The sequence below is a fragment of the Aulonocara sp. 'chitande type north' Nkhata Bay genome, linkage group LG9 (genome assembly GCF_057382095.1).
Source record: "Aulonocara sp. 'chitande type north' Nkhata Bay isolate Kocher_YH1m ecotype deep benthic linkage group LG9, A_spYH_male_GT1.1, whole genome shotgun sequence".
Classification (NCBI taxonomy): Eukaryota; Metazoa; Chordata; class Actinopteri; order Cichliformes; family Cichlidae; genus Aulonocara; species Aulonocara sp. 'chitande type north' Nkhata Bay.
Genome location: NC_141352.1, coordinates 19380676 through 19407866, shown reverse-complemented (window position 1 = coordinate 19407866; position 27191 = coordinate 19380676). Strand labels below are relative to the sequence as shown.

General features: G+C 41.2%; 1 protein-coding gene across 4 annotated transcripts; it reads right to left on the bottom strand.

Annotated features, from left to right (window-relative positions):
* Window positions 1-239: 239 nt before the first annotated feature.
* On the bottom strand, window positions 240-26333 carry LOC147322049 (SH2/SH3 adapter protein NCK1-like). Of its 4 annotated transcripts, none has more exons than XM_086306357.1 (5): window positions 25968-26331; window positions 14921-14971; window positions 14353-14593; window positions 4441-5192; window positions 240-4348 (listed from the first exon to the last, which is right to left on the bottom strand). In XM_086306357.1, exons 3-5 carry the CDS (start codon window positions 14576-14578, stop codon window positions 4148-4150), a joined length of 1179 nt encoding a protein of 392 aa, XP_086162483.1. In that variant the 5' UTR covers window positions 14579-14593; window positions 14921-14971; window positions 25968-26331; the 3' UTR covers window positions 240-4147. The 4 variants fall into 4 exon arrangements, with proteins under 4 accessions (XP_086162483.1, XP_086162484.1, XP_086162485.1 ...); XM_086306358.1 differs by lacking the exon at window positions 25968-26331 and adding an exon at window positions 25645-25910; XM_086306359.1 differs by lacking the exon at window positions 14921-14971 and having other exon boundaries at window positions 25968-26333.
* Between the last annotated feature and the right edge of the window lie 858 nt (window positions 26334-27191).

Sequence of the window (27191 nt, the reverse complement as noted above, 5' to 3'; positions counted from 1 at the left end):
GAAAGACTTTCTTTTAATATTGGTTTGGGTTGTTAGGACTAGTAAATGTAATATTACTAAAGGCCACCAGGTGGCAGGAATGAATCATTTAAAAATCCCACAGCTTTCCTCATGCAATAGTGTACTGCCGTTTAAGCTGTAACCACACTGCGCTGGGTTAGGGTCATACAGTTTGTGGCTTCATACATCACCTGTTTTGTCCCAGACTGAGCAAACGACAAGATTAAAAACAGACGGGACCATTTTTATGCTGTTTATTACGTCTTTTGAACACTCTAATAGACTCTTCTAAATTATTACACCTGAAGACAATCTCCCCTCCATAAAAACAGTATTAAGAGCATGACATTAAATTTTCACAGCACTGCCTTTATCATCCGTTTTCTTCACTCTCGTACAGGGAGGGGGAGGGAAAGAAAAAGAGGGGAAAAAAAAAAAAAAAAAAGCATTGTGAGTTAAAGACCACCATAGAAATGTAAGCAGCACAAAGCACCAAAGATTTAATACCAGAGCCACTTGTTCTGAATATTATCAAGAAATCCATGAAAATAATAATAATTAAAAAAAAAAAAAAAAGATCTCAGGCTAGTTGAGCAGTCAGGAAGAAGCTTCTGCTGCGCTGTAGTTTTCCATCTTTAATAGTTTGATAGACAATCTCTTGATAATATCAGTCACAACTGACTTCAGCGGGTTTTTTTTTTTTTCTGCAGATTTCAAACCATTTTCTGTACAGCTACGAGGCTCTGCTCATGCGGCCTCCATTCTTGTAAAGTGAGAAAGATCCCATTAACGATATCTAAGCATGGAGATACTGTAGTTCTGCGTTGGAATATCAAGTAAAACGTTTAGGTACTCGGGATTTTTTTTGCTTTTTTTTCCATATTTAAGTGGCTAAACTGGAAAAGTGGATGTCTTAACACTAGTTTTACATACAGACATTAAAAAAAACAAACTATATCCTTAGAAACCGTGACAGTTTCTCACAACCAACAATAATGTGATACCGTTACTTGAGGTGCTTCATACATGGAGATTCAGGTCATGATTACATCACACCTGGTGTTACGTTTCTGAATGAACATCAGCACATAGTTTCATACTGTACAATGTAGGCATTCACTTATGTTATACTTGATTAAAATCAGCTACGGTAAGGTCACTTGAAACTACACACAATATCAACTAATGGGCATTTTATGCAGGAGATTTAAAAAGAAAAAAAAAAAAAAAAAAAAAGTCAGACAATGACATTTTCAGCCTGCATCACCAGGAAATGCTATTCCCTATAAGGAAGGACATCCCAAAACATCGCTCACTAATCACTTAACTGACGCGCATGCAAAGCTTTAACCAAATACGTCGCAGCGGAGAAGTGGGAAGCACAGGATAAAGACATAAGAATAAAAGAAGGTTTGGGGGGAGCGGTTACTAAACCTTTGGTAGACAAAAAAAAAAAAAAAGCCAAAAAAAAAAAACAATTGTGAAGGCACATTTTTAAATCCCTTCCTCAATTCTTCAAACTGGGGCACGTTGCGTTGGCATTGCGTAATATTGCAGGATGCTTACAGAACTGAAAGTTAGGGAGGGCATTTTTGCCAAGAGTGATTCAAAGTGTAGGGAAATGCTGTTTCACGTAGAGCAAAACGGCAGCTGTACGACAAACAGCCACTGATCTGGGTATAATAAAGGAAATGTGACAGAATCCATATGACCCACATACTGATCTAGTGACTGAAAATGAAGCACAAACAGGCACTAATTGTCCCTTTAACATCGTGACATAAAAATAGTTTGGGACCCAAAAAAACAAAATCACTCAAGCCATGCTGACACTTTAAACCACACATTCAGAGATCCCTCCAGAAGCCGTGCACTCCTGGAATGTTTTCCTTTCCTGCCTTAAACGTTTAAATAAGACATAATCCGACTTCAATTCAGATTTCAAGTGGTGCAGTGCAGGTTTAAAATTGGCGCTTGCACTTTTCACCCATCATAAACCGAACTGAAAGCCGATTGTTTCACTGTTTAGAATTCATCTTATACAAGTCCAGGACAGAGGAAAGTCTGCTCACAGCTCTCTGTATGAATAGCTCAGTCAATCACCTGGGGAATGGAGGGAGGGGAAAAAAGGTTCACACCCATGTTTTGTGTTCTTTGTGGCATGACTGAATTTTTTTTTTCATGCTTGGATTAACTAGACCTCCAGAACCCTCCCATCTCAACTCCTTTAGTCTCTGCTATGATATAGCAACAATTTCCCTGCCTGGGTATGCGATTCCAGATACTCTTATCCAATGGAAAAAAAAGTCTCAGTCTCCTCCTTTGCTCCTGATTCACCTCTTTTTTTTCTTTTAAATGTCCGTTTTCTCCCTTTCCTCCTCCTTCCTCTCTCTCCCTGTACTCGGGTCCAACTGGCCACAGCTGGAGAACTCATCATCGCAGGCATCGTGATCATCATCATCGTGATCGGCGTCTCCCGGAGCACACTGCTGAAGCGGCCCCCCGCCAACACTGCTGCAGCTTTGATTGCAGGCAGCACGCAGCGGCACTAGCTGCCGCACAACATTCAACAACTACTTGGTCCACTTTCACTCAAAAACAGCCATTCACTAGAAGTCCTTCACTGTAAATATAAACCATGTGTGCTGCTGAAAGCATTCAGACATACGGACATTGAACATACATTTGGTAAAACCAGCTTAATGTCCCAAAGTTTGACTGCACGTACATTTAAAGCAGCTCTTAGGATACATTAATCAAAAGAAAACAAGCACTTTCTTTATCATTTCTTCAGCATAAGGAATTGTTCTCCGACAACCCCAGTGCTGGCTTAAGCTCGACGTGTACGCTTTGCAACCACACAAACGCGACCCCTGGGTAACCCTCAACTCCTCCATTCCCTCCAGTGATCACCAATTCAGGGAGCAGTGACATCATCCCTCCCAGCCCTCCATTTTTCCTCAGAGCTCCGGCAAACCAGCACTGTATATATTTTTGGAAGCCGCGCAGTTCACCCTGGCTCACCTCACTGCCGTCCATCTCCATCCCCTTTGGCAACACTGAAGACACATCTGCTGTCACCCACACACTGGGCTGGGGGTGGAGGAGAGACCCAGGAGGGAAAAATACTTTGAGTCTTCACATGACCTTTATATGCAAAGATAAACTCCCCGTCACCCCTGTGGACTGTCTCTCCCTCTCCTGTCGGAGCTAGGCGGAAGGTGTTAGGACACTATTCGGTTTGTGTGCGTCCATGCAAAGTTAGAGGATTTAAAACCCCTATCTACGCTGCCTCGGTTTTGTAACATTCACGTGATACAGATACAGCAATATGTGAGACAAGCAATACTGTTGTACAAAGGAAGACCACTATATAGAGAGTTTGACCTTTTACAATAAGAGGAAACCTTGAAATCCTTAAAAAAAAAAAAAAAGAAAATGCACAGTGTGATATTCCAATCTCTACAACATTGATCATTACAGAATTGTATCAATAAATATATTTTGGTCACTTCATTTTTATTCGGGATTAGCAGAAGTTGTGTATTAGTTTGTCCACAGCCACAAACAGCGCCTTAAGACAGACAAAAAGAAATAAGCTATAGGCTCGGCTCTCGAGTTTGCTAACATCTGAAAGAAAATGCCTCAGTCAGGTGTTGGTTGTATAATGTGTAAAGTTAAAAAAAAAAAAAATCACATTTTTAAAAGAAACCGTTAAAAAGATTATATATTATCAACAACATCAACAACAACAAAAAAGGAAAAGAAAACTAAATGCAATAGATATCAAGGTGGAAATAACCATGGCATTGCCTATGACCTAGCACATCTGGATAATTTAAAATAGGCAACCAAGAGGTCTGTAGTTACTCTCAGGAGTCCACCTTCTTGCCGTCTCCCTCCTCAATGTCTCTCCCATGCTTTTTTACCCCACACCTCCTCTTGGAATGCTCACAAATCTGTGACAAATCACATATCATTTAAGTCCTGATGATGTGTTAAGTCTTCAGGCTTGGAGCTGAAATGTTAGTGTGTGTTCTCGTGTAAGTATCTGTATTATATGTTGATGAAAATAATGTGTAGAGGTGTGTGTGTGTGTGTGTGTGTGTGTGTGTGTGTGCGTGCATCACTGTGTGAGACAGATGGATCAGGAAGCAGCCAGGGCTTTAATCAGGTACAGTTTGTCTCCCTGCTCACTGGTGAAGATGGGAGCCTTTTTGTAGTGTTCAACAAGCTCTTCCATAGAGTTGAACTTGCGCTGTCCGATGCAGTAAAGGTTGTCCTTCAGCTGCACTTTGAAATGCTTGTTCTTGCTCTGCGCCTTCAGGGAGATGGAAAAGTCGTTTGGCTAAAAATGAAAAGAGAACCGGGGTTACTAACAGTGTTTCAAAGCACCGACACATAACAAGATAAACCAAGGAGAAGGTGGAGGCTACTGACCGATGACTCGCTGTCTCGGATGAGGAAGTCTCCCTCTGTGCCTCTTTGATTGAGCGCCACCTCTGCCTGATGGCGCGTCACCTTTCCGTAGTACCACTCCTTCCCCGCAAAGCGCCCGCTGCCTGATGGCAAGATGTAGTCGCACTCGGGTGTGGGCGGCCCAGCGAGCCCCGCTTGCGGTTTATGGGAGGTGGAGTCCAGCACAGTGACGTAGTTCTTGGGCACCAAGCCCAGCTGTCCATCCGCTTTGCGGCACTTCCACCACTCCGGGTCATTCTCGGGCTTCTCCACCACCTCCATTACCTCGCCCTTCTCAAAGTTCAGTTCCTCGTCGTTGCCTGAGCTGAACGGGTAGAGCGCCTGAACTGTGTGCAGCACTCGGTTTCCGTTCGCTGTGATGTTCACCACCGCAGCCAGTTTCTCTGTCAGCGATCCGGCAGGGTCGAGTCCGCCCATACCCCCTCCCCCCGCCGTCCCATCCACGTCCTCCGTCACATAGTTGGACGGAAACCAACCTGACCGTCCGCTGTAGCTACCGCGCCACCAGCCGTCGCTGCACTTCTCCATCACCACCACACGTGTTCCCTTCACCAGAGACAGCTCATCCTCACGCTCTGCTGTGTAGCTGAACTTGACCAGGGCGGGAAGGTTGAGGTCATACAGCCTCTCTCCGTTATCTGCATTCATATCTGGGTCAGCATTAGGGGCTGGATCTCTCATACCCCCCTTTCTGCTCTTCACTTTCCCAATTCCTAAAAAAAAAAAAAAATATGACGAATATAGTAAAGATGTTGGCGTTTGCAGGGGAATCATTATCATCATTCATATTAAAATTGAACCCAGTGAATTCGATCAGAATCTGAAAAGCAGCCGAGACATGCTTATTTGTCTACATTCAAATTTAAAAGTCATCATTTCAATTAAAACAAAAAAAGGCCAGTTCTTTGGAATTTTATTTTCCCCATAATGGTGAGGAACAAGTCTGGAATTAAAAAAAAACAAACACAAAAAACCAAAACTGCACACACTTCCCATTATAAACATGAAAATTTAAGGCAGGAAGAAAAAATCCCAGACAAATACCAGGGAGCAATAATAAGCATTATGGGCTGGGTGGGTAAGCAGGGCTAAACATCATTCCTTTTCAACATTACATTACATTCCCCTAACCCCCCGCTCCACAGTCCAAATCCAAATACATTCTTGGGGATTAGGCCTAGGTGCTGAGGAAACAAGGGGAAAAAATGCAATGCTGGTGTGCTGGGGGAAGAAAGTGAGTGGGATGGAAACTTGTTTTGGCATGGACCTATAATCTGTGGAAACTAGAAAGAAAGTAAACTGCTGCTACCCAACAGTGGTTAAAAAACATAACAACAACTAATACCATTTCATTGCTGCTAATCACATTGAACTAATCACCTGCAGCTTACAAAAAAAAATAAATAAATAAATAAAAACTCAGCAGGAGCATCAGAAATATGACGCACAGGGCAGGTAACAATTCTGCAAACTGTGAGCACTGCAAAGAATTCATGAGGAAGGTAAAAATAAAAAAAAAATTGAATGCAATGCTGTATGTCATGTGAGGACAGATAAACAATAGAACAGAAAGTTAAAGATCTTTCTACACTGCAACTGCACTGGATCCACTTTGAATACATTTGCACTAAAAACATGTTAGAAATTGTACTTATTTTTCCAAAGTAATCTCTGTAGGCCACTTGTGATCTTGTGTAACTGAAAGTCACCGTCTTCAGAATGTACTGGTACTTGTTTACATGTATATAAAAGCAACCTGTCATATATATTTTAATGGGTCATTTTGCAATGTATATTACTAGTCTGCCCAGCTGAGATTAAACTGGGCTGTATTTCACCTATACAATCAAAGGCTTTTTGACTTCCTTGTTCTAGAGTGCTCTTCCCAGTCTCTACCCAGCACCATCACTCTCCAAACACCCCCTCAACCTGACCGGTGTGCGATGATAAGGAGCACATTCATCAACGTGTTATCAACTGTGGGCTATCAGCAAACTAGCTATTCCTTTCTGTATTTGATGCCAACCTAGCCCACACACACATTTCCATAGTTGACCACTGGCAAAAGGGCAACAAACGGAGGCTAACGGTAGAACAGTCACCATGCCCGTGAACCTTTTTCCCAGCAATTGTTTCAATCAGCAAGAATTTCCACCTGACAGCCATTTTGCTACTTAAACAAAGCCCACGTGACGTTACTGTAATCATGACACATCTATGCTCTTACCGATGATGTGACAGTAAACCAGACTGAAGCTAAAACTAACCAGACACTGATATCAGATAGAGCAAGCAGACGAGAGACCCTATTCCTGATTACGTCTGCAAAGCTATTGCTTGCACAATCAAAAGACAGCTGGGTGAAATTATATACTAAGGCAGGGTGTAGTCTCCAGGACGGAGTGGGGAACGTGACTAATGTGTCACAACGCCATACTGAATATCCTTTACCACACATAAATTGCTACTGAAAGGTGTCTCTGACTCAAGGAGAGCAGACAAATTTCACGGTAGTGCTCAGAGTCCAACGTCAAATTGCTTCCAGGTAGACCCTGTTATTAGTCACACCACTGTACATAACTACAGACTCCAGACAGGGTGTTAAGAGCTGATGTCTGTAGGTGGAGGTTAAGTGCTGCGCAGATGCTAGTTATGCATCTGTGCAGTCTTTAGGACTTGAAGGCAAAATGTCAAACAACAACAAAAAAATTGTTTTTTCTTACAAAAAACAAATGTTTCCACAGCATAAATCCACTAGTCTAAGTTTTTAAATATGCATAAACATCACAGACCAAAATCTAGATTTCCAACAGCCAAAGCATCTGCAATTCTTGGAAACAAACAAACAAACAAAGAGTGATTATGCAGGTGCAGGCTCCGGGGTGTGCCTTTGCACAGTTGGAAATGGCCTAGTTAGCTCCATACAAAGGTTAAAGGTGAACTCTGTATAAATAATGCGTCTTTTACCTCCGACTGACACCGGAGACAACTTATTTTTGAGTTTTTATCTCTTTGGCCAGCCAACAGTCCTTATCAGTGTCCCTGTCACAGTTTTTATTTGGCACTTCCTGCTCCGCTCACATGAACACTTTGCATTAAAAAAAAAACAAAAAACGGAGCCACTAAATTTGACTAGATGCTCAATCTGTAGTAGTAGGATGTTCAGATTTGCCTGTATGGCTACAGGTAGACAATACCAGAAGACAAAAGAAAAGAAAATTGAAGGCACCTGCTTCTCTAAGGGCCCATCTGTAATGCTGCTGTAGGTCGATTACAAAAATGTACGTGGCTGTGCAGAATAGGGCTCTGAGCACAATCTCTGGACCTTTTATTATGTCGAACTCAACAAGGTATGTGCAGAGTAGTAAAGGCACAGTAACAAGCACGTACAGGTGGTAACAGCAAACAAACAAACAAAGTGTGTAGAGGCATTTTGAAACCTGCAGAAATTCCAGATTATCATGGCACAGATAAGAGGTAGCTGGGCTTAGTGTCTTTTTTATGAAGTAATGGTAACACATTACATAAGTGACGTACGTTAGGGCAGTAACAGGACAGTCTGAGGTTAAGCACTGCTGGATTATATGAGGGCTGAAGCTGGAAATCTTTCATCTGACCAACAGCCCACTGCAACAACTAGTAATGAAACCTTTGCCACAAAATGCCCCACACGACGAGAAGCAGAATCCTTCAACTGCAGACATGAGAGAGTAAAGCAGCGATGAATCTTAAAACCCCAAAACAAGTCAGTGCTTTCACCTCTGGTTCCCTGTGAAAAATCAATGACTGCTGAAATACGGCTTGTGTTTACCGCAAGCTTCAGACAAACGTTTTACTATAGGAAATATTTTAGAACTCACAAGTCGCTAATTGAGGTTACAGAAAGTCTCAAAGCCATTTAACACAATCACAATCGAACACAAGACCTCACCGATTGTGCCGTCATTCAGCTGCAGTGGAGTTTATGACCTCAAATTTGGATTTTCTTTCTAGTGACAGCATTTACACAAATGCCATTTTGCCAAAGAAAACAAACTAATTCTCCATATTTTATGCAATAATCCAACAAACCTATTGAAACACCTACTGGTTTTATTTCTCGTGGGACAACGTCCAAGCTGGCCTACAAAAAGAAAACGGTGTTTTTGGCTACAGATACATGTACTCTGAAAAAAGCAGATTTAAATGTAGAAAGCTAAAAATAAACACCATCTCACCACCTACAGAGTAGTTTCCGCTCATTGCTGACACCTGAACTTAACCTAAAATTCTGCCCTCACGGTGCATGTGTACATGCAGTGTGGGATTTTCAGCTTCCCCAAAAACCCACAAACCCCCCCGTTACTCTATTGCTACCAGAAAAAGGATAACAAGAGAAATGAAAAAGAACTTTGCTTTGGAAATTTTTCTCTCATTTGACGTCACATGCTCTTTCCTGTGTATTTCCTTAGAGGAGGACACAGAGGAAGGAACTCATATTGCAACAGATGGCAGTAAATAACAATGATTAAGACCATGACTTAGTTGGTAACCACCTCTGAAACAGTTGCTTTTTTGGGGGTTTATAGATGAGGTACACTCAGCAGGAGGAGAAGAAAGTGCTGGGGAGTTTGCTCAGCTACCAGTGGTAGACAGGAACTAGTTTTGTTTTTCAACTGTGGCCTCCCTACACTGGCTGGCTGTCCCATTGTCTGCTAGGACCCTTTCGACCTCCTGGCTTCCCTCCATTTCACGACTCTTCCTCTGCGGACGACAACACCCCGCGTCAGGCTGTCTGACAGTGCCTGAACACACTCCTGCTTTGGCATTTTGAGTCCTCCTGCTCTAATCACAGTCATATTCTCAACTGCACTTCTTCTCATGTTCCCTAAATTATCACGCAAACTACACTTATGTCATGTGGTGACAACACAGAGCCTCAGAAAGTGCTCTATAGATTCACAGCAATGCAAACTCAGACAATATATGTACCGCAAAAAAGCCACACTCAGTCGTATGGTTTATGTGCCAAATATAATGACAGCCATGTGTAGTTCAAAAATCAAACAAGCTAAAGGAAAGACACACAAGAGTGAGTTGGCTGTTCTTCAGTGGAGACGACCGGGGCTACCTTTTAAGACTACAGCTTCAATAAAGCTGCCAACGCGGTTGAAACGCAGGAAACGTGCAAACTTCTTTCAACTTCAGCTGTTCGAGACATCAAAAGCAAGCAGGCAGCCATCGATCTCTGTGACGGAGCAGCGCTCGGAGAGAAATACTCCTCTGTTCTTTACGCATCTGGACAGCACACCGCTACAGTCAGGCGCTACAGGAAAATTATTTGGTTAACATATGTAATCACAAAAAACCCCAAAACAAAACAGAAAACTGCACAGTAACTTTAAAACTCGTTTTCACTTTCTCTTCACCTTTACTCAGGTGACCTAAATTTAAATTGCATTTTGCTGATGCTGTAAATCATGTGTGCTCCCCCCAAATACAAACACGTCAGTTCAATTAAAAAGAAAAAGATTTCCATAACCACTGTCTTTTACATGATTGCTATTTGGACACGCCAATAAAGCAACGAGTGTCATGATACTGGCATGCTGCACAAACAAACAATAGATATTCAATTGTGGGCAGCAAGCAGGGGGGCAAAGAGACGCTCTACTGAGAGCTAATATTTATATTCCTTCAGCCACCAGTTTGTCAAAATGATGCTGAATAACAACAAAGTCTAAAACAAAACTTTTTCTATGTGCCAGCCCCCCCCTCCCCCTTGCATTTTAACTAAACCAAATAAGTAACTCACAATAGATATACAGTCTGGTTTACTTGTTCCTTTTGGATTTCTGAGTTTTGGATTATCATAAACAAACACTTTAAGTGATCTTTTGACTGTACTCTACAGACCAAATTGTGGTTATTCACTGGGAAAATAATCGGTATATTATTCTATAATAAAAGCAATCATCTATAGTAGACAATATAATTCAATTGACAAGGCGGGGGAGGGCGTTGTTAATGTCGGCAATGGTTCAACAGGTCCAGACCCTTGCTCACTTCCTCTTAAGCAATTCTTAATGGAAGAATATACAGGAAAACAAAGACGAGTAAATGTCTTTTCACAGGAGAACAACATCTGAAGGCCTGAGTAAACTTGACAACTCCCCTGCCAAACTTCTAATTATGATTACGTCTTTTGCCTTTTTGGTCAGGGAAGAGCGATCAGTGGTTTTGGAGAAAAGCCGGACTTTGAAATGAGGGAGTGTGCGACAGATAGATCCCCCCCCCCCATATGATTCAACTTCCTTCTAACTTCTTGCTTCCTCTCTGGCTTCACTTCTCCAAATGCTCAGAGAGAAATGTGCCTCAAATTAGAGTTTCCGCTCGCTGGGGAGGCTGAGAAACAGGAAAACGGAGGGAGGGGAGAGAGACAGAGAGAAAGACTAACAGCTCTCAGTTTACACAAGCAAAACATTTGTTAGCTCATCTCTGTGTTGGTTTCATCACCATACTCTGGATCCTTCAGACAGCAAGCAGACTAGTCAGTGGACACGGACACACACACACACACAAAGATAGACAGAGACAGGCGATATCACTCAGCAGTTACAAGGTGAGATTACAGCAAGCGTGTGTGCCGAAGCCTTTTGAAAACGAGTGTCAGCGTGGCTGTAAAATATCCTCATCCCACAGAGCTGTCCATGTAGCGACATTCCTCTGATAACCGAGTGAGGTGCGGGAGATGGGAACCCGGGTCCCATCAATCAGCAAAGACCCCTTCCTCCTCTTGACTACAATGACTACAGTGTTCTACATAAGCACCCTGCGTCCCTTCAACTGTAGCCCATGACAGGAGGTGGGGTGGACGGTGGGGGAAGAGACCCTCCTAGAATGAGTGGGGGCACCCTTAGGTTAGCATAAGAGAAAACACACACTGGCTATATATTAAGATATTCCTAAACAGGGTAGGGGTCTTCAAGCATGATAAAGTAATACACCTAGCTCACTGGGACTAATAGTAGAAAGAACTGGAGTGGGATTACTGTGTGTATGCATGTGTGTTCAACAGAAAGAGGCAGAGAACGATTGCTGAGGCAATTACAGGCTTCGGCTCAGCAGAAGGCTTTTCAAAAGCATATCCACCCAGTCTTTGCAGCTGCTCACACTCACACACACACACACACACACACACAAAAGCTGTTAAGACACCCTTTCACCCTCTCTTTACCAGCACAACATGTTAGCACAGAAATCAGTTTCCGCCAGCTCCAATTATGACACATTTACTTGGTTAACTAAGATAAAACTAACCAGTGTGAGAAATCACGAAGGGAAGATGAAAAAGAAAGAAGATTTGACAATTGCCGCTGCACAGCTAGAGAGAGAAAGAGAGCGCGAGAGTGAGAGGAGGAAAAAAAAAAAGCCACTCAAACTTCAGACAAAACATTTCCGGACAACTTGTAAAACAACAAATGAGTCATACTTGCTTTAAAAGCAGCTTAAGAAGACTAGAAATGTAGAAAACTCACGAAAGAAATGTTTGAATAGGTTAGCCATGTCCATTTTGGGCTTGCCGTCTCTCCCTCTCTCTGTCTCCTTCCCGGCCCCCGCTCTCTTCCCACTGCAGCTGTAGAGTTATTCCATGTGAACACCCAGAGAGCTGGGAGGATTTCAGAGCAGGGCAGCCTACTTGTGACCATGTGGTCAGGCTTAGCCAATGAGAGTGTGGGATATAGAGGCCTTCAGTCCAGCTATGGAAGGCAGAGCACAGAGGCCTCATGGAGAGGAGAAGAAGAAGGGGGGGGGTTGACACTTATACGCGCAGAGAAAGAAAAGGGAAAGACAAGGTATAAAGAAAGTGAAGGAGTAATTTCCTCAACATATAGAAGCAGGAGGGTAGTGTCCTTAAAAAAAATTATATAAGGATCTGTGAGGACATGGCAGCAGCTGAGTGAGTCAGTGAACACTCAGTGTCACATGACTGCAGTTGTTGGGAGAAACACTCATAACTTTACAACAAACACAGGAAACATGAGTACTAAAACACACACACACACACACGGATCATACCATCACACATTCTTTCGAACGATGACACTGCTCCACACCCAGCAACGGACCTGGCTAAGAAAAGAAGAAGGGAAAAGGAAAAAAACCCCAAGGTTTTCCCTCCCACATATTATTGAAGAGTCAGCCCTAAAGTTCACAGCTAAAATGCTTTAAATCTACTTAATAAATAATTAAAAACAAGAAAAAGTGAAAGTTATACATTTACAACCTTTCTATTGCTATATTTGTGTTTCATAAAGTTTGGTTTATGGTTAGACCACATTTGCTCATGTTTTACTGAGTTGTATGTGTAAGTGAGAAATAGCTGGAGTTGCCATTGCTGCAGCTGTTCATGTGAACCATTTGATCAACGGATGCACCGACAGGTGGGATGTTACGGGGAAGCTCGTCGCTGTGGTGCACGACAACCAAACACATACACACACACTACAGACAACAGAGAACAGACAGGCAAATAAACCTATAAAAGCCTAGGACATGAAGACTGAGGAGACCTAAACTGCAGCAGTAAAAATAAATAAATAAATAAAAATTTACATGCCATAAACAGAAAAACAACAAGAGAAAAAAGGGAAATCCCTGCTTATTTAAGTGAGCAAAAACAGAAAAGAAATGAGCCGCACATTAAAAACTAGAGAGGCTGCTTCCTGCCCTTACATGATTTTTCATTACGAGAGCATTTGAGCTGACAGGCTCATCTAACCACAGCACTCACGCACACACTAACAGGAAGACACATTTCACGTGTCCAACAGATAAGGGTTTTGCAAACATTTGTAATGTATACACTTATGACACACTTCTGGTTAGAAGGACGGAGAATAGCCCCATTTTTTTCTAAACTTTCGGGAGGAAAAACACCTTTCGGACAAAGGGTTTCCTCGCAGAGATCCTCCTACTCAACAGCACGCAGACACTGCCACATCACCAATAAACAAAACTGCTTAAAAAGTACCCTTTTTTCCCCTGCAATTTGATGTTATGCAGATAAATAGCAGACGATGACTAGTGTACACCTAATGGATTAGCGTAAACTGACAACAGCTATGCCATTGCGCTTTAATTAGGATAATGATGGCATGTGGTTCAAACAGTTTGGAGTTCAATGTTTAAAAAAAAGCTTCTGACACTAAAGACAAGGCATAACAAACTAGGTAATTTATGAAAAGAGAAATCACAAACAAACTGTGTTACTATGGTGCAGATAGAGGAGAAAACACCTGTGCTGTATCAATTCAAGACAAGATAAAAGAATTAGGTGCTGCTCATACAGAAACAGAAACTAGAAATTGTCCAATTTACCTCCACCTAACACACATCAACAGGAGAAAACATCAATTGTATTGGCATTTAAAAATAGAGATCACCGCCTTACCAGAATAAATGCTTCAAAATACACAATCGTGCATCAGACAACGCTCCAAGAAACTAAAGTTTCAAACTAAAGTGCACAGTGAGATGAAAATCGCTCTCTGCATTTCAACCAATCACATATCAGCCTGCGACCATTCTCCTGTGGTGACTTTCACAAGATTCATCACACGCCACAACAATGTATTGTAGCTGGCCTAGATAAACGTGCTCTGTAATGCCACTCTTCTTTTTCTTTTTTAAAGCATGCAAAACACAAAGCACATCAACCAACAGTCAAAGATGCTGCAAGGCATCAAACATGCGCAAATATTTCATAAAACATCCTCAAAGCTTTACCGGGAAATGGTGAGATCCTCCATAACACTAAACAAATTTGTGGAGAAGAGTGTTAACTTTGATAAAGCTTCAAGTCAAAGTCAGGAAATCATAACTACTTTTTACCTAGTGTGTCTTTGAGATTCTTGACTATAGATGCTTTCCTGGCACTGTTTTTCCTTTCCACATAGTTGGACGGCACAAAGCCTGTTTTGTTGGTGGCATTTCGAACCCTCCACCAGGACTTTGAGTCATCGAGAAGCCAGAGACGCTCGTTTTTCTTGATGTCCAGCTCCTGGTCCTGCTGGGCCATGTAGTCAAATTTGGCGATGACAATCACCTCTTCCGTCATCTTGCACTAGGAACACTGAGAGAGAGAGCAAGGAGAGACATGAGAGTGACCAAAGGGTATATTCTACCTCACAAACTCTTTGAATCCTTTTAAACATTAAAACATTTTCAAAATAGTGTCATCGAGAATAGTGTTATCTCATGAGCAGCAGTAGCAGTTACTTATTTACACTTATACCGAGCCTTCATATCTTTCCCAAGTATGGATTATGAGCATCTGTTTCCTGTGTCTGCTAACACTTGAGACGCATGTCCAGACTGTGGTGTTTGCTCATGTAGAATGATTATTTAGAAGACACAGCAGACGTAAATTTAGAAGCCGTTTAGAAACAGGCAGCCGTACCTGTACTGCATCAAAGCTGAGAACTTCAAGGGCTCTGACAATTCTGCTGACCTAGAAAAAGAACAAGAACGATGCGAGATAATTACTACTTGCTTCTTCTTAAAACTCTTCTCTGCAGATTTGTCGATATTACCAGGAAACTTCCTCTTTTATACAGTGTTGGCTCTTGATTTTTAAATAAAACGAACCCAGTGTGTTTACAACATTGTCTTTGTAGTGCACCAATGCCAAGATACAGATGATGTCATTAAACTATATTAGCAGAAGGCCAGCCAACATTTCCACAGTTTAGTCTCTTCAGATATAATTTCCTTCCACTAATTGTATTCTTTTAATAACAGTCATAACTGACTATCCACAATGACAGTGTACAAACGAAGCCTTCATACATTTACACAGGTGGTTAGGAGCAATGCTAAACTACCAAACTCTCTTTTCTTTTAGGCATCAAATGTGAAGCGAGAAATCAGAACGATGGTAAAGATTACTGCAACGGGGAAGCAAAAAAAGAGAGAGGCACTGTGCGTCAGAAATGTGGGTACGTCAGTGAGCGAGGCTCTCAGCGACCAGTGATGAAGGATATTATTTTAAATTTAGCACTGGCCTATAAATATTCAAAACTGTGCGCAGCGCCAATGCAAATGTTCAGCTTATATGAACAGCGATGTTTGCGATCATTCATAGGTTCCCTGAGCTATCTAAAATTATGATTTTGGAAGACTGTGATCCACTGTGAAGACTTCATGTTCAACAATGAGCACATTCACAACAGCTGGTCTCATGACCCCTGCAGCCATCAGCACAATCAGAATATGCTAGATTAATACAGCAGATACTTGGGTCAACAGTGAGGGAGTGGGGCACCACTGAAGCATCTGCTTAGCTGCTCTGATGTCACGAGAGTGGATGGAGTTTCACCTTCACCCCCCCCCGCCCCAAAAACTCCCGACTGACTCCAGGGACCAGACACTGACCTCGTTGATAGAGAGCTCTTGGTTTTTATTTGAAGCAGCAGCAGTGTCTAAGTTTCCTTCTATAGCTGGCCTTGAGATACGCCTAAACCTGATCTTAGGCAAACACAAGCAGAAGCTGCAGAGCTAAGTTTCAGCATGGTTAAGCAAGAGGAGGCGGGGAAAAAAAACGAAACAAAACACAAAAAGAACAAATTTATAAAAAAATTAATTAATTAATAAAAAAAAAAAAGGAGGTCTGGGGAGATCTTAGCGGACTAAAAAAAAAGAAAGAACAGAAGACAGTTAAAGCAACATGAGATGATGCTGCCACATTAAGACTACAACAAGTTTAGAGTCAGAAACTAAGAGGTGTGATTAAAAAAAAAATTATTTGTGTAACATAGCTTCCATAAAATGCTGGGTGGGTGGGGGGCACCTGTGGTTTAAGCTTTCCACATATGGGGTGTTGTCTTAATTTGCAAAAAAACTAATAAATAAATGAAAAAAATCATTTGGGTGTATAATGTGGTTTTATCTCATGGCTTGTTATTGCATGCTCCGTTTCCATCCTTAATTAAATTAATGAACACTGCGAGACATGTTAGGGAGTGGCACAAAAAAAACAAAGAGCTGATTTACTCTTCTCGAGAGCCTCCTTCACCCAAGACAAAAGCAACAATCTCTCCACTCCCTGGGCTGGGCTGGATAACTGTCTGCCAAAACAGGAATACAAGTGTGTATATGCGCTCCTCCTGCATTTACAACATCCCACCCTTACTATAGTTTTTCCATTTTACACTCTCCCTAGTATTTCATGACCAAATCGCAAGTGCACAGCTATTCCTCCCATTTTCAGAAAACACGCTGCAACCCATCACCCCCCACATCTAAGATGGCTAAGCACTAAGTGCACATTAACACCACAGTGACTTGCGATGCGAATGTGAGGGAGGATCAAAAAGTTAAGCGACAGATGCCCTGAGCTAATCATGCAGCTGCATACTGAGCCGAGACCAGTCGCCTTGCCCCAAAGCGCTACGCGAGAGGTCAGACGGGTCAAACTGCTCAAACGGTCTCGCATTAACATCAACTGTGGATCTCCACTTACCCTGCTGCCAGGCAGAATTAACAGGTAAGCCCAATCCGCCAGCAGCACATAGCACACATCGATCTTATTGACTTTGTGACTAAATGTTTTCACATTTATCTTTCTAACTCACAGCTTTAAAAACAAAACAACAAAAAAGGACTCCTCTTAAATTATAAAATACAGTAGAATAGCCCTTTATTGTCATCATACATGTACAACAAAATTGTAGTTCGGGAGCACTGTGCTGCTGTATACGTTCATATTTGCCGCCATCTTGCATTTGTGAGACAAAAATTAGGTTAACTAACCAAAAACGTGAAAAAAAAAAACTGTCTTTCCATTTAGAGTTGAGATGAATTAACATATGCAGAATCACCTGTAGTTGGAGAATTTTGCAAGACAAGTAAAAATAAAAAACAAAACAAAAAAACATATTCACTGATGATTCGCAGTGATGTGGAGAAGAAAAGAGGCCAACCAATAACAACAGCAACAACAAAAACCACTACGAGGGCAAGGGCTGCTGATGTGGAAATGTTCAGTGGACAAGATTATCAAATGCGATGATGTCATGACTCAATGCTCCCAGACAAATAGCCTGTGACCTTTATAATGAGTAAGTAGTAGAAGTATAGATGTTTTGAAGAAACCAAGCACTGGGAAAAATAACGTGGGTGCCAAACATAAAGCAAAAACACGATCTTTACAGACAAGCTTTGTGGTCATCAATGAGGGCACCGAGACTGCATGAAATGGTTGGAGAAGTAGCCAGATCTGGTGGTCTGTGGTAAGTGCAGGGTTTTCCCTGCTCGTGGCAGCTCTACTATTCCTCCCTCGTAACATTCAAAACCAGTCTGCTGTCAATAAAGCAAAAAAAAACAACAAAAAAAACAAAAAAACAAAACATCTCTAATATTCTGCCTTGAAACAGAATAAAAACCTGTGTTCTAGTAGCTTCTTTACTGAGAGCTTTTCCAACACGTTATTATCAGTATCATCTGCTTTAAAGGCTGAATTATAATTTAGATTAATCAAGTAATATCTGACAAAGTATCGGAAAATATTAGAAACATACCGGGGCAGTTTTTACACAAAACAGCCAGCTGAGTGTACGCTGAAACGCTGTCACTTCACAGCTAACAGCTCAAGATTGAACTCTGTGTGGGGGTATTACCACAAGTGGAATGTGTGTTTATAAAAAAAGTGGGCCTATTTGTGTCATGCTAATGTGCAGAATTATAAACCAAGCGGTAAGTCTGGCTCAACGTTATCTAGTGACAGGTCAAGCAGTGTTAATACAAGTCAACCACTCATGTTCTCAAGAGTACCAACTCTAGTCACAACTGTTTCCCATCAGCAATGTAAAACTAACCCAAATGGCATCACTGGGGTATTGAACACAGGCCAGCGATCCTTTATTTAGAGTCATCAGAAAATACCTTTCTGTTACACAAAATTTGACGAGGCTCAAGTGACGGCGTAAACCACAAACCGCAATAACTGCAAATTAGCAGTGTAATGAAGATGCACAGTGCAACTTTGTCAGTTCTTGTATTACAATAAAACAACACTGACATGAATTCACCACATCCTGCAATCTACAGCTACTGCCATAACCTCTCGAGTCTATGCATGAGAAAAAGGGGGAGAAAAAAAGCACACAAGTGAAGAGCCAGTCAAAGAGCACTCCTAGTGGACTCTTAGTGGAATGCATTTTATAGAGATGCTGTCCTGGAGACAAGCATGAGTAGAAAATAGCCAGAGCTGCACTGACGTCAATTTTTGTCCTTTTACAAGTCATATGAGAAGTTATTTGTTAAACAAAATGAACAAACAAACAAGAAAACCTCACAACAGTTGGATATTGTATCAGCTAAACAAACCAAAAAGAACAACTATGGATCCTTGTCTATCTTCACTGTGTGGGCATACAGTGTATCACTGCTCGGCAAGACTGCTGAGGCACTGAGACAGCAGCAGCATGAGCTCACAGAGGCAGACAGAGTAACCTAATCCCTGTGACAGCCTGCTAAAATCACAGGGCTCTGCTGCCTTCTGGAATGTGCTCTTTCTGCTCGCTGCTCACTCAGCCCCTCTGGCACTGCTACACTTCCTCCTTCCACCAAAATGTGCATTTTAGATACAGGGAAGGTCTGATTCACAAACTGACAGCACAGGATGGCGATGGGCCGATTAAGACATGTTTGCGCTTCTCTTCACACTGAACCACAGCAGTTGAAATCCCATGAGACTGCAGCTCATCCCAGATGTCCCAGTTTCTCTCTAAACAAAACAGAAGCACAGCAGCAAAGGGTCATGGGAGACTTGGCAGGCCAGCTGTGAGACAGGAAGTGTGGACACAAGGGTGACCGGATGATGGGAAAGTGATGCAAGCTGACAGAGAGCAGGCTTGACCCTCTTCGAGTTTAGATGAGTTCAGATAACTTATCTTTGCACTGATGCTTGTAATGTACCTTGTTAAAGAGATCAAAGATGAACTGCTGGACTACTTTAAACTTTAGCACCAAGACAGATCACATGATTTCCCACTTTAGAAAACTGTATTGTTCCAGCATCACATTAAAATTGAATTAGTGGGCCTCTAGTGTTTTGGGTTAAGCATATAGGCTAAGCTACATTCATGACTGTGTGAAAGCAGTTGGTTATCCACCCCTCGGGATCACCCTCAGCAGTTGGGAATGGCCTAAAATAGACCGTGGCTCATGTCCTTTGAGAACTGTCAGAGATTTACTCTCATAGCAACGACCAACAGCAAAAGTTTCAAGCTTTCTTTTAGACTAACTTCACATCAAAAGCCCCACTCTACACTCTAAACAAATATGTGAAAGGCCCACATAAACGCCACTGTTTGAAATATGTTGCTTAGCAATTTAGCCTGAAAATCCCATGCAAAAAAAAAAAAAAAAAGGAGTAGTGCCATTTTCATAAAAGGCAGTATTTATGTAATTTTGGCAAACTTAATGTCTCAAACACCACAATAAAGAAATTAAATCATAGCCCATGACCTTTTCAAATCTATAGCAGACAAACAAACAAACATATTCTCATATAGGCATCCATCCATATTAGAGGATATCCATTGTTGTGTCTGAGTATCTGTTCATAAAATTCAAATTAACAAACATTACGCTAAAAATGTTTTCACTTCCTTATTTCACTTCACAGTTTATTATTACAACTGCATATTCACCCTCAGTCTGGTTGTGAACTGTCTAGCCCACAGAAAGACGGTACTGGTGAAGTGACTCCTTTTCTGTGGCTGGAAGAGGGGGACGAGATGTTAAACAGAATGCCAATGTCTGTGTCTAAGCTGCACAGAGATTCACCTGTAATAAAGTCAGTTTTGATTGCTGAATTTTGATTTTTCACAAAGTCTAAATCACTGCCCCAGAAGAGAGCAATCTACCAAGCATTGCTTCAGAGGCTCACACTAACGTTGCTCAAATGAAAAGAGAAGACAAGAAATGTGAAACCAAGACGGTTTTCATGGGTCCTTACAAGTAGGCGTTTGCTAATAAAACTTAAGAAAAAAAAATGCTGAAACCGAGATTGTCAAAATGAAATAAGTTGATCTGTATCAGCCCTGAAAACCTGATCAAAGCTTCCTTATCAGAAATCACAGCAAGTTACATAACCAAAGAGTTTGTAGAAAGCCTATGATGTTGCAAAAAAGGCAAAACATAGAAAAAAATGTTACTGTAAAGCCACTTGCAAGACTGCACACAAGTCATGCTTTATCTAATTATAATTAATTATTTATAGTGAATGCACACTCTGCAGCTGGCAGCACGAGGTGATTCACCAGAAGCATGCTTTTATTCCATCCATAAGCAGATATCTGTCAGAGCTTAATACCTCTGTGGAAGAAAGGATCCATTTCCTTAGACTCAACCTAATTTAGCAGCCTACACCTCTTCATGTACACCCTGAAATTGGCAGCTCTTGTTCTAGCTGGCCTACCCACCAGGTAAAATGATGGCCACATCCAAGAAATCTTGGGTTTAAAGCAACAGTGCATCTGTGATTCTGGAGCTCCAGGGGATTTCCCAATGACTAATCTAAGTTTACAAAGCAGAAGGAACTCCAACACACAGCAGTGCAGTTTAATAAAGCTGCTCTTGGTTTGGTTTTGTGTACTGTCATGGTTCCTAAACCTGCTAGGAGTCAGTATGAACAAAATCTAAATATGGGGAAGTACTGCCATGAAGCAGAAGACCTTGTTATTGTTTCAGTAAAAACCACAGATTATTTGTAAACTGGACAGTAGTAGATATAAAATAGATAAAGGCTTCATTTGAACTCTTCCTACATCCTCAAAAATGCCATCACAATAGAACTAAACAAGCTACTTGTGGCAGACATTTGAGAAGGACACAAGTTGGAAAAATCAAAAATCTAGGATCTGCAAAAATTCCCATCCTTACATTCTCTGATAGGAGAGAGGGGGGGAAAGAACATTTTCCACAGAAACGCTCATCTCTGTACTCCCCAAATCAGTCAGCCTACACACATTTCAGTTCATTTTATTTCTTTAGGGTATTATCTGAGAGTAAAATCAATGTTCTCATGCATTTTTAATGAAAGCTGGAGATTGTTTAGCAACTTTTCCATACCCAGGGAAATGGTGTGAAACAGCACTTGTTATACATGTTGCTAACTAGGGCTGCCACGAACGATTATTTTGACAGTCGACTAGTCACCGATTATTTCTGCGATTAGTCAACTAATCAGATCATGCATCCACTGGACGTAAAACATACAGCTTATTGCACCAGCATGCATCTGCTCTTATATAACTATCATTAGCTTACAGCTTGAAGTGTTTAAGGTATGTGCTAACTAAAAAAAAAAAGACAAGATGATAGTTTATTAAATTTGAATGACATCTGCAGATTGTTTCGGTGGAGTTTAATAAACTCAGCCGTCTGCTCCTTGCTATCTAAAATATAACAGGACACCGGAGTATATTCTCGAGCATCTCACACTTCTGATAATCAGTCGTCTGCTTGACATTTATTCAGCTGTGTAAAAACTATAACTTTAATCTCAGCCAAACAGATTTACTCAGGAACAAATAAAATACTAAAAAAAATTTTTTTTTAAAAAAAGCCAAACAATAACATTTTTAAGTTATCTAAGTGACTTATATTAAATGTTTAACCTGAGTAGCGAAAGACGGCGGTGGGTTTGAAAACGATTTGCTGGGAGTCCGGTGTTCTCACAGGCTCGAGTGAGCCTTGAACCCGGCTCGCTATCGAGCTAGTGGGTAACAGACGTCTCAGAAAACGTTGGAGCGCTTTTGAAAATATGCGGTGTCTTGATAAACTGAGCAGATATTTGAGGTTTACACAGCTACATTCTCGCCTGAAAATATGTTAAACTTTATTTTGTGACCCAAAAAGAATAATAAGAGTAATATTAAAACTAACTAGCTGCCGCCATTGTTGACAAATGCGCTGGGCCGCGCTATGAATTCTGGGACACAGCTTCTTCTTCTTCTTCGGGGTTTAACGGCAGCTGGCATCCTTGTACATGCAGTGCTGCCATCTTCTGTTTCAGTCCGTTATTACACTCTTAAATACTACTACCGGTACTTATTCCTGCGTCTTTTGCGATCTTACAAAGCTTCAAACGACGCGTCGACTATTAAATTAGTCGTTGACGATTTTAATAGTCAACGTAATCGTGACTAGTCGACTAATCGTGGCAGCCCTATTGCTAACCCCTTCAAAAGATCCAGCACATTCATTTCAGAGGCAACAACAGATTTTTATAGGGATGGTCAGCTTTTTTTCTACACACAAAAACTAAAGAAATCAAAATAATCTGATTAAGATGCTTAAGTCTGCAACAAAGCCAATATCTCAGCAGTTGCTTGAAGGTCAGTTTCAAGGCGATCAGAAATGCGATAAGAAAAACAAACTGATTCTCAAATGACTGATGAGATTCCTAGGTTGCCGGACTGTTTAATTATTTCATTCTTGCTGTTTGATTTCCCGTGTGATTGCATTCAAGATCTAGCTTGCTTTAATTCAAATATTTTCCATGTTGTCGTTACAGCCAAGAGCGTTATGCCATAAAATTGAACTTTGCTCCTAGGTTTGGGTGTTATAAAATAGTCACAGGAAAATTTCCATCTAGTCACTGATCTCTATTTGCTACCAGTGGACCACAGACAACACTGAGAGGTGAGATTATAGATCCAAAAATCTGGTACACAAGAGGTTTTAATTAGAACAGTCTCATATACTGGAGCTATATGAAGGTCTAACTGTTTTTTTGTTGTTTTTTTTTGCATAACATGTTCATAAAGAACATGACAAGAAAAACGGGTGGTGTGGAAGCCACCCATGAACCATCATTTTCTTGCTCCTACTGAAAGTACTGTAGCAGACTGAGGAAGGTTTGTGGACAGGACTTACTATTGGTTTAACAAATTCACAGAAATGACCTAAGCTTGTGCCTAAAAAGCCTGCTTTCATCATTAAAGACACGCACAGTTCTTTCATTATGACAGTATTGCTTTTTTTGTAATTCAGTGCTACACAACTGCTGTCACAACAATGATAGTCGTAGTTGCACGAGTACGCACATCCTCATTATCACTTTGCCAAACCCACTGAAAGAAAACCCCGAACCATAATGGACTAAGAGAAGAAACACTGAAACTGCACACTTCTCCTACTCGACACGAGGAAGTCAAATCACTTCAAAAGAAAACAAAAAGATGGCAAATACAGCCGGGACAGTACACTTTTACAAAAGTTGGAAAACTTAGTCCAAACAAGAAACAATAACTGTGCACTTCCTTACAACTTTGCTTTAGTAGTTAAGCTGAAACTTATCTTTTTCTCCCCTTTTTTTGGTTTCAGTGTTTTGCTCATTAGTCGCCTTTTTGCCCTTTGCCAGGGCACAGAAAGCAGGAGCTGTTGCTCCGTCATATTCTGTCACAGTTAATGTATACAGAGAACGTCTGTTATTTACTCTTCAAACATCTACATGCATGAGCAGTCGGGCACAAAAAAAGAAAAAAAATGAAAGAGGAAATGGAAGAGAATGTATGCAATAACAGAGATTAAGGCGATAACATGCAAAGAGACAATTGCGGAAAAAAGAAAAAAAAAAATCCCCATTTCTCAACTTCATAAAAAGTCCAAAAAAAAAAAAAAAAAGAAAGAAAGGTGACTTTATGAACTAGCTTCTGAGCCCTGACGAGGGAAATTTTAGCCATCGTTTTGACTATCGAGAAAAGCAAAGTTGGTATTTTACCCTGGGCTGCGAGGACAGATTTGGCTGCTGGAAGCCACTGGTAGCCAGACACTCGGAAAAGAGGAAAGGGCACAGCCAAACAAAAAAAGGATAACGCCTTCATACGCATACGATTATTCTGTCATAAAATCCAAACAAGAGCACCATTATAGTGTGGGATGTATGACTATTACAGGAGTACACAAGGAGTATATCAGAGTGAAGGAACAGTCCTCACTTCTGCACAGAAGCTCATGACATGGCAGCTGACAGGTGCAATTTTTTTTTTAAAATAGGTTGCCTAATTGCAGTTTCCATGCATACATTTGATTTTCAAATGTAAGCCTTCGAGTACGAAATGCTGATAAGAATGGCATCACCATTTCCTCCTGCAAGCTGTGGATACCCTCTCTGTGACTCCAACTGAGAAGAGAGCAACAGCAGAGCAAATGCCTCTCTCTTCCTCCTCCTCCTCTCACCTCCTTGAAAACTAACTTGTGACAATAATTACAGAGTAATTCTTAACCAGTCGCTAGTATTTGGTTGCAGAGATGTGCAGGCTACTCGCATAAATCGCTCTGATATAATTAACCACAAATCATCAAATAAATACCTGCAATACAAAAACCTCAAGCTGGAATAATCTGTTGAGTGTTGCACCAAATTTTGTAGAAGGCCACACAAACAAAAGCCGCAAGGGCTCGCCAGGAGTTATACAGACGAACTGCCCCATTGTGCTTCTAAGAATGACATTTAGTCTGGCTTGGGTTGTGTAAGGTAGAAACAATGTTACGGGATAAACTAAGTGTGCAATTACCCAAAATCTTGCCCAAAACAAGATCTAAGCGATCCAACTAGGAATATGTAGGCTCAAATGCATTTTGCACGTAGTATACAGGTAGGTATTTATCCACAAATTGAGTTTAGATAAAAAAAAAAAAAAACTATTTAACAAACAAAAAAAACAATTCATTGTTGTATGTTCTCTAAGGTGAAGATTTTTCCTGCATTTGAAATCTCTGGGACAGAATGTCTTTAGGTTGAGCACTACTGATCCAAATAAACAGATACCAAGCCAACTGGGTATCACTGGGTGAAGATAGAGGTGATGGACCAGCTATGACTAATTATGGCTACTTGAAGCAAACCCCAATACCAGTGATGCACATCGAGACCACGACCAAGCGAGTTCAACTCAGTACGCAATTAAAAAACGTAATCCTGAGATATAATAAGAAAAAAATAAAGCTGCATTTAAGTATAAACTGTAAATTGGATCAAACGGTTTAACATCACTGTGGCTTCATTTAAATTGTCAGTCTTACAAATAGAAGTGTTTACGTGGTGCCCGCTTGAACGAAAAGAAGAATAAAGATGATAAAGCTGTGTAGCAGTTTTGGTGGAGTTTTTACCTTATAACCTGAGCTTGACAGCGTGTCACGCTAAAACGGCTAACATTAACCTGGCTAAGAAAATTTCCCCCATCTGCTTTTAGTGGTTACAGCCAGACTAACCGTCTGCCAGCTGGATAACAGTGTGCTGGCCATGCTGGTATGGACACTAGGTGTTTTTCTCTCTCACTCTCCTTTTCTTTTTCAGTCTAGGTTAACGTTTAGCTGTTAGCTTGCGTGAGCTTTAACGCTGGAGAACCGTTAGTGCTGCAGTCTGTATCACAGAGCTTCACCATCAGCGGCAGCTCAGATTCATACCCTGCTCTAGTCATACCAGGTCTTACCTGATTCCTGACGGCCACCTCTTCTTATGTCCTTTTGGAAATATGTTAAAGGGTTACACACAGCAGCCAAAGATGCACAGAAGCGGCATCCAGAATCCTAGCTAAGCAGCCAGGTTTTTTTTTCTTTTTTCCCCACTCCAAGACGCTAGCCTAGCTGACGAGACGCCGTGCCCCGTTGGAATAGCATTTCTGCATCAATGCATGTCATCGCTCAGCAGCATGGCTAAGCTAACTAGCAGCTACACAAGCAGTTCAGACGCTCTCTGGGTCCCGCCTGTTGCCACACGATTGGCTGAGAGAGAATCAGGAGTTTGTGATTGGACAAAGACACTGTCCGTTAATCTCACTGCAGCTGCTGGTGCTTTGCTTTCCCCTAAGCATTCGTCATGTTTTCGTCTCTGTGAGGGTAAAGAATCGATCGAATCTCTACCATTGATAGACGTGTGTATGAAAAGAGAGATGAAAGTGAGTCTGGTTATCGCATCACGTACTGTTTAATGTTTTGGTATCTAAAAGAAAGATACGTAGGGAGTGGGACTTTAGCACAAGACCCAAACTATAATTTAGGCTAGTAAGAAATTGATGTTCTGTACTATACTTGCTAAAATAAAATACATAAAAAGTGCAAGCTTGCCCTTCAGCAAGCATCGCGTTAAATGCTGCCTACGTGTTTTTAGTATATGACAACTGTAGTTTTCTCAGCATTAATAAGCATTTCAAAGAAATGCCCAGTCATCACCAACCGTGCGATACACAAAACGAATCTACATAAAATAACTCGTCATCCAATCCCATTCGGGCTCCACATGTGAAATGATGATACATCTATTAAACGTCTCTGTGGTGAAGATACTTGCAGAGTAATTTGGAAGGCTGTGCAACTCGCTGCAGGATGCAATCTGTTTCCTGCTCAAACAGATGGGCCTGCCCTACATGTATTCTGTGATCTGCACCCAAAACTAGACTATAATACTGCATGTATAGTGGATTATAAACTCCATCTAATACTTCTATTCACTTTTTAATATAAATTGGACTGTTTAAAATAAAATATGGCATGGTGGAATGTGTTTTGAGTCACTTTCTTATTAGCTTGAGAAAGATTTTGTCCACATTTTCTCTGCAAATGGATCTAGCTTGTTGTTTTAGTCATTTTGTATTATTCAATAGTAGTAGACTGTCATTACACAGGCGGATTTGATTTACTGCTTATATTGTTGCTGT